Source organism: Canis lupus, chromosome 7 (assembly GCF_011100685.1).
Source record: "Canis lupus familiaris isolate Mischka breed German Shepherd chromosome 7, alternate assembly UU_Cfam_GSD_1.0, whole genome shotgun sequence".
Taxonomy (NCBI): domain Eukaryota; kingdom Metazoa; phylum Chordata; class Mammalia; order Carnivora; family Canidae; genus Canis; species Canis lupus.
The window spans coordinates 57916766-57924847 of record NC_049228.1 but is presented as its reverse complement, the minus strand read 5'-3'; the positions used below and the strand labels follow the sequence as shown (position 1 = coordinate 57924847).

The following is an 8082-nucleotide window of genomic DNA, read 5'->3' as shown; positions in this document are numbered from 1 at the left end:
GGTGCCTGGGTAGCTCAGTAGGTTATGTAACCGACTCTTGGTTTTAGCTCGGGTCATGATTTCAGGGTCATGGGATCGAGGCCGGTGTTGGGCTCCACGCTCAGCGCAGAGTCTCCTTGAGATTCTCTCTCCCTCTCCCTGTGCCCCTTTTGCTTGCACTGTCTCTCTCTCCAAAATAAACAGATAATTTTTTTTTCCAAAAAAAGAATATGTGGTCCTCTGTATTTCAGGTTCTTTAATGCCAGCTTGAAATACATCATTATTTCATGGGTTGAGATGAGCCTTGTCGGGGAAGAACACAAAAATGGTGGAGAAATTGCTGTGCAAGCAAGGCTTCCAGATGACTTAGTTTGGCTAAAACATAGGCTTTTTAAAATATAAAGCACTGTCAAGTGTTTCTCTTGTGGACTCCTGGACATACATCAAGTGCAGTGATGTTCTCTAATGCCCTGTATTTAGCCACGTGAGGCCAAATGTCATTCTGTGTGAAATAAACTATTACAACTTGCATCTAGCATCTAAAATGAAAGACAAAATGTACAGAAAATGGAAAAAAACACGCAGAGAACTCAGTAAGGGAGAAAATAACTAGAGATATACCCCAAGAATGCTGCTGCCTCCAGCCACGCAGAGAGAAGAATATTTGTGTTTGGTCTTGTTTGTTTTGTCTTGGCAATCTAGCGGGTCGATGACCTGTTAAGAATAAGAATATTTCATAGAGCTAATGTTCCTACACTCTAATCTCTCTAGGCAAGGTTCATATTTGTGTGAGTTACTTATTCTCTCTTTGTTGACTAAGTCAATAATCAGAATCAGCAGGTTTGGAGTTAGCTTGGCAGGGATCAGCCCCATGGCTTGGGAGAAGGGAGTATAAAAGCCCCACAGAGGGGGCGGCTGCCACAGAGGCCCTGGTGTTCTTGGCAGGATGGCTTCTCATCGTCTGCTCCTCCTCTGCCTCGCTGGACTGGTACTTGTGTCTGAGGCCAGCCCTGCGGTGAGTGTTTGATTCTGTGAAGTCCTTTTGTATGATCCTTATGTACACTAGTTGAAGTGGAAGTGACTTCTTTTGGCTCTGCCAGCTGGCTTTTGTTGCTAGGACAAGGGTACCCAGCATCAACTCTTAAATCTCATTGATGCAAACCTCAGACTGAATCAAGTTCTGCAGAGCTCACTGAACTGAGGCTTGGACCCTGGGTGCTCCCTGCTCTTGCTTTGGTGCCCTGGCTTTACAGTGCCTGGCTCCTCCACTCCATTCCCTCAGCGAGATGGTAGAACTAAAGGTGTGATATTCATGAAGCCACCGATATTATGTTTTCAGAAATGCATCCTTTCATAAAGCTTGTTTCTTTTCAGCTAATCTAAAGGTATTGATTGATTGATTTTTGCAAGGCTTGGCAGACACTGTTCTAATCAAATACCTAATTCTTAAGTCCTCTAAAAGAATTAACTCATACTATAAAATGGCCCATGAAACAGCCTGACATTATTTTGCAGCCAGTGAGAGGGAATTACTACAGCAACAGCCGACTACAATGCTCTCGGGGAAAAACTAACTATTTGGTCCTATGGCACATTATACCTTTTCAGTAATTCCACTCAAATAGTGAGGCTTAACAAAGCAACTCTTCTCAAAGGGCCTACTTTCTCCCTTAAAATTCATTATACACGTCCCCGGTCAATTGTAGCGTGTCTGGAGACAGAAATCAGCTTTGCTGTGGAAGCAATCATGTCTGGTCACACTGAGAAGGGGAGCTCATTAACTATCAACACTTGCATTGCTGGAAATGGAATTGGCATGTACTTTTTACCTTGTTCCAGATTTCTAGCACCATAAAGAACAGATCCTTTTAGGGGCACCTGGATAGCTCAGTTGGTTAAGCATCTGCCTTCGGCTCGGGTCATGGTCCTGAGGTCTTGAGATCAAGTCCCACATCGGGCTCCCTGCTCCACGGGAAGCCTGCTTCTCCCTCTCCCTCTGCCTGTCACTCCCCCAGGTTGTGCTCTCCCTCCTTCTGTCAAATAAATAAATGAAATCTGAAAATTTTTTAAAAATGAAAAGAATAGATCCTTTCCCTCTTATCACTTTTGTTGACCTCTTTATGGCCTTCTCTATGCCCAGGGCACTAGTGGACCCAAGTGTCCTCTGATGGTCAAAGTCCTAGACGCTGTCCGAGGCAGCCCTGCTGTCAATGTGGCCGTGAAAGTGTTCAAAAAGACTGCTGATGAGACCTGGGAACCCTTTGCCTCCGGGTAAGCTGCCCAACAAATCCGGACATGGGGTCTCATTCTAACTGCTCATTCTCCTGCCACTTATTAGAGAGAGTGGCTCACATCATTCCCTGAAGAATCTTCAACCAAGTAGACTGGAAATGCAGGCAGGGGTCAAGTAGGTGGTGCAGAGGATGCCATCTTCTTGCTTTGCCTCACTTCTCTGGAAGTGCCCAGAATGGACAGCCAGCCAGCACCTCCTCATACTCTAGTAGTGCTTCCCCTGCCTTCTTGGGTCACAGACCACTTTAAGAAGGTAATGAAAACTATGGTCTCCATGCCCAGAAAAATCACACACACACACACACACACATACACACACACACATAATTTCAGGAGTGTCACACATTCTCTGGTGCCCTCGCATAACCCTCAAGCTGAGGGTCCTTGGCTTGGAATTTTAGGCAAGATGTACAACTTGTGCCACTATTAATGGCAAGAAAGGAATTGAGGGACAGGTCAACAAGGCACCTGTCTGTAGTTTATCTGGATCATCCAGAATCCAGCACTTTCGTCCAACAAGCACTTGTGGAGCACCTACTCTGTGCCAGGTTGGAGGCTGTTGCACTCCATAACAAAAGGACACAGACAAGAAAGTCACATAAGCAAAGCATGGCCACAGACCCATCACCCAACATCAGGTGCGACAATGCCTTCTCATCGGCCATTTCACAATTTTCAGAATGTTTTGCCCCCTCCCTTAGCAAGAATTTCAAAGAAAATGCACATTAGGGAACCGAAACCAACTAACTGGGAAAAAAAAAATGAGCAGCCAAGAAACCCTCAGCTCCAAACAATACTGCTAAGTGTTGATGTCTCCAGGAAGGACAATGTCTGTGGGTTTTAATTGAATCCCAAGAACCACATTATGATTCTTCACCCATCACCAGGAAGACCATTTTCGTTAGTGTGGTTTCAATTGCGTTTTTATTTGTGAATTCATTTATGTTTATCTAAAATGCCAAGCACAATGTGGAAAGTACTTAAGAGAATATTCTAAGCAAGAGATAGAATGAACACCCAGAAGTATTGAGATGTTCATGTGAATCTTTTTTTTCTTCTGACAGACAAAAGAGAGAGAGAGAGAGAGAAATTAAATATTTTCTTCCTAGAAAAGAAGAAAGGTGGAAAGACAATGATCTGAGTTAGTAAAGACAATTACCGTTTCTATTTGTTAGTTTTTGAGGTCTAATGGACAGCAGTTTTTAATGTCAGCAATGGAATACAAGTTGCCTAGCTATTTTTTTTAAAGGAGTTGCCTCATATTTGTTGTTAGCAAAGTGTTACCAAAGAGATGAAATATATAAATAATAATCTCAGAAACAGGTTCCTGGTTATACTTTGGGGCTCTCCCTGTGAGTGCAAGTGATACTGCCTCTGAAAGACACCCTCACATCAGGGGGGAAAGGAGTCAGACCCTGGTGCCAGAGGGACTGAGAGGCCAAGCGGCTTGTGGCCACTTCCGAGGCCTAGTAATGAACCTTCACCCAAAAGCCAACCCTGGACTGCAGTGACTATTTTTGAAGTGAAACATTATACCCATACCTCTCATCCTAAGAAAAATGTACAACGAGCTTTTTGAAACATTTCTGACAAATTTCCTGTCAGTTGGTTTCAGTTACTAGGACTTCACCTTTCCTTCCCTCTTCCTTTCCTGAATATGTGTATGTGTATATGTATATTTATATGTATATTCCCCCCACATATACACACCGCATATATATGTCGTGTGTGTGTGTGCATGCGAGCGCGCGTGCGTGTGTGGTGTTACCTTGCCGTGGCATTCAGTCCCCCAATGCCTAACTTAACCTGTAATTTTGTACCTTCTAGGAAAACCAGTGAATTTGGAGAGCTCCATGGGCTCACGACTGTTGAGAAATTTGTAGAAGGGGTATACAAAGTGGAATTAGACACCAAGTCCTACTGGAAGTCACTTGGCATTTCTCCGTTCCATGAATATGCAGAGGTGAGAGAGTAGAGACACTTGAGTTGCTTTTATTATTTTTGTTTTGTTTTGTTTTGTTTTGTTGTTAATCCCAGGCAGTGGTCAGTCTGCACATCACACACGCCATGGAAATGTCATAAGGATGGCGCTGAACTAGCACAGACTCTCTTTTCTGTTTCTAGAGTCAGAAATCTGTAACACTCTGAAAAGCAGAGTTTATTTCTAAGTGTGGTGGAAACTCATTGAGTAACATGACTTGTATTTACATGATGCTCCTTATTATCTTCTTTACTTGCACTGACTAGGAATACTTACTTGCTGAGGAACTGTTAATATGTTGTATGACTAGCAGCCCTCCAGACCCTAACTAGGGTGTTACGGAATGGAGCATAGAGGTGCCATTTTACTTCTCTAAAATCCGAAAAAAAACACTTCACTCCAAAACACATCTGGCTCCCAGACATTTGGAGAAGTGATTTGGGGTGATGCATATACAGACAGCAAATTCAAAATAATAACAGTAACACAACAGATAACACTGGTTGAGCCTACACCACGTGCTAGACTGCTGTCTTTTCTAGACTTAACATCCCCAATCTTCCTCCACAGCCCACTGAGGTGGGTCCTCATTTTATCATCCTCCTTATACGGGAGAATAATTTGAAGCACCAAGCAGTGAAATAGCTTGCCCAAAGTCACAGGCTAGTAAAGGGAGGAGTAGAAATAATTACCAACAGGGCCCAGGCTGGGCTTAGATTCAGGTGTGTTTCAATTTACCTCCTGTAAGAAGTCAGGCCAAAAATAATCTTAATAAAGCCACATTTGTAACCCTTGGTTCACACTTTATTTTTTGCTTATGAGGTAGTAGGAACCTCCAAGTTATACACAGGCCCAATCGCAGTGTCTTCTCCTTGTCTGTAGTTCCTTAAGTCATTTAAAACAGATGGCTGTCATGGAAATAGAATCCAGACATGCTGGTCAGAGTTAATGATCATATAATCGCATCAAAAATAGCTCAGCATGACAGGGAACCATCCTCTCTGGCTTAGGCATGGATGAGACTTTCAATTGATCAAATGGTTCTTTTGGTAGACAGTGTTGCCAGAAAACCATAGGGGCCTGTTTGACTTCTGAGGCTCACAAGTCATCCAGGGAGAGGGCGCTCCCCATCTACCAAGAGGCTCGCTTTTGGCTGCTCCTCCTCAATGAGGCAGCAAGACAAAGAGCCTAGTTGAGATTGTGCAGGGCTTGGAGGCACCTACCATAACACATCCACCCCTAGAGGCTCAGCCTCGGCCATAGATCCAGGATCAGCCTCCTTGGAACCCTTGTCTTCCCTGGTCTCAGGCTAATGAGAAGATGATACCATCCAGGCCGTGTTGCTCCTATTCATTAAATATTCATTTCCTTGTCTGTTACTTACTTAGTATTCGCTCAACTAACATCTTGAAAATAAAAGCCTTCTATGTGTCCAACACTCCACTAGATGCTAGAAATTCCTAAGTGAAAACACGCTTCCACCCTGGAGGTAGAAGGGGAGGCACTGATGTCAGACCTATTAGGTGGGACTGTCAGCCCAATGGATATGGGGAGTGAGAGAGAGAGAGAGAGAGAGCAGATGCACAAGAGTGAGTCCCACTGTCTCAGCTCAATGGCTTGTGCTGGCAGGTTCAGTCATGAGTCCCTCCCTGCCAGCTTTTTCCCATCAAGACTTCCCAGGCAAGTGCTCTCCTTCTGTATTAGCCAACTCCTCCTTTGCCAGTGACCCTGGTGGCCCTGTTATACTTACTGAGGGAGTTAGGAAGTTTCCTGTGAAACTAGTAGTCCTCTTAACAGGATTTCAAGCAAAGATTATGCCATATACAGTTTTGAGGAAGAATCAAGTGGGGCTGGAGGCCAATGTCAATATTAGACAGGAGAAGCTTTCCCTGGACGATTCTAAACACTTGGCCTTTAGCTTTTTCTCCTTCAGAGATTCTTAGGTGATTCTTACTTACTCTTGCCCTAATGTTATTTTTCTTTTCAGTATGATTCAATCAGATATTTTTTTTCTCCTGTCTCCAAACAACCAAGGTTTCCTTTTTCCATATTAGAAACAAAATGTATTTATGCAGGATGTGTCCAAAGCTCAATCCAAGGCCTGGACACAAAAGAAGTGAAAATTAAAGACCTCCTCACTGTCCCCCATCTCGCTCCTGAACCAGGTTCATCCCTACTTGTCTCACTCTGGCACCGGGACTATCCCAGTGCCTAAGTCTCAGAAAGTCTACTAAACCTGCCTGATGATTAACTGGAACAACACTTTGGTCAACAATTTGTCCAAATAGGAAGCTCTAATGAGCTCCAACCCATGTGTGTCTATTTCAAAATTCCCACACAATCTTCCACACTCTGCTATTGTAACTAGAGCCTTACAGCACCTTTACCCCATATTTCATAGCTTGTTATACACATAAAAACATACTTGTTCTTCATGTTAGAAAATGCAAAGGAATAGAGAGAGAAAAATCTCTGGGTTTGGAGACAGGAGCCTTAACTTCTAACCTTGCTCTGTCCTATATAAACTTGGCCCAAACATGAACTCAGAGGTCTGGTTTACTTATCTATAAAATGGGAAGAATATTCCCTTTCAGTTCTACAATTCTAGGTCTCTGGTGTCGGATGGGAATAGCAGTCACCATTCTTCGGTGTTTGGGTCACTGGGCACCAGTTACTACCTCTTCTTCTTTTTCTAAAACCAAGAAAATGGACAAGAGCATTTAGGTTCTCTGTGATTTCCCTCAGTTGGGCTAGGGCCACCCTGGTTTCTAGTGTGAATTTGTAAAAAAAAAAAATAGAGAGAGAGAGAGAGAGAGAGAGAGAGAGAGAAAGAGAGAGAGAGAGAGAAACCTGATATAGGTAAAGAAATCTTGTACGAAGCGTTGTGCCAGGCACCCATGGAGTCTTACCAGCATATTTGGATTTTTGCCTTTTGTTCAAACTGTTCCAGAGATAGAAATCATAAAATAAAATGGATTAAATTGGCATGGGACTTCCAGTGGTCTCTCTCTCAGTGACTCACATTTTTTGGCTCTTTGCGAAATGGACCCTGTCTGTGCTCTCTCTTAGGTGGTGTTCACAGCCAATGACTCTGGCCTCCGCCACTACACCATCGCTGCCCTGCTCAGCCCCTACTCCTACTCCACGACAGCCCTTGTCAGCAACCCCAAAGAATGAAGGACTCCTCCTTTGGTGGATTTGAAGGAGAAAGGACAGGATTTTGTGTAACCAGTAGTATTCCGTTTTTATTAAAGCAGTGTTTTCACTTTATAAGCTATCCTAGAAACTCGGGCAGAGATAATAAAACATTCCTATTAAAGCACTTCCCACTTCATTTGAACTTGCTTTTTTTATTTCCTGATTGTCCTTTCAAAAAAAAAATCTAATTTTATTTTTTTTATTATTATTATTTTTAATAAGTATTTTTTTTCAATTTATTTATTCAGAGAGAGAGAGAGACTGAGAGGCAGAGACACAGGCAGAGGGAGAAGCGGGCTCCATGTAGGGAGCCTGACGCAAGACTTGATCCTGGGTCTCCAGGATCAGACCCCGGGCTGCAGGCGGCGCTAAACCACTGCGCCACCAGGGGTGCCCCAAAAAATCAAATTTTAGAGAGAAGCTAGGGAACTCAAAAAAGTCTCTGGCTGAATTCTGTGGGAAGTCTCAATTCCCAGTGTCTTTCCAGCTAAGCACGTATTCAACATGGTCTGCAGCCGTTAAAAACACACACTCTGAAAAAGAGAAAGCTTTAGTTTCCTCTAACCTTCAGTGAATAGCAAAAGACGAATGCTGAGGACCCACTTCTTTATTCTGTGCATTCCTTTTAAGTG

At 43.4% G+C, this 8082-nt stretch overlaps 1 protein-coding gene across 1 annotated transcript; it reads left to right on the top strand.

Moving 5' to 3' along the window:
- Positions 1-837: 837 nt before the first annotated feature.
- On the top strand, positions 838-7592 carry TTR (transthyretin). The gene is made up of 4 exons (XM_038543605.1): positions 838-994; positions 2120-2250; positions 4099-4234; positions 7322-7592. Exons 1-4 carry the CDS (start codon positions 926-928, stop codon positions 7427-7429), a joined length of 444 nt encoding a protein of 147 aa, XP_038399533.1. The 5' UTR covers positions 838-925; the 3' UTR covers positions 7430-7592.
- The last annotated feature ends 490 nt before the right edge of the window (positions 7593-8082 follow it).

Excerpts from the sequence above, each read along its gene's own strand:
- TTR (XM_038543605.1), top strand. The coding sequence starts at position 926 with ATGGCTTCTCATCGTCTGCTCCTCCTCTGCCTCGCTGGACTGGTACTT. Across the intron at positions 995-2,119 it reads TGTCTGAGGCCAGCCCTGCG|GGCACTAGTGGACCCAAGTG; the intron begins GTGAGTGTTTGA and ends CTCTATGCCCAG. Across the intron at positions 4,235-7,321 it reads CGTTCCATGAATATGCAGAG|GTGGTGTTCACAGCCAATGA; the intron begins GTGAGAGAGTAG and ends GCTCTCTCTTAG.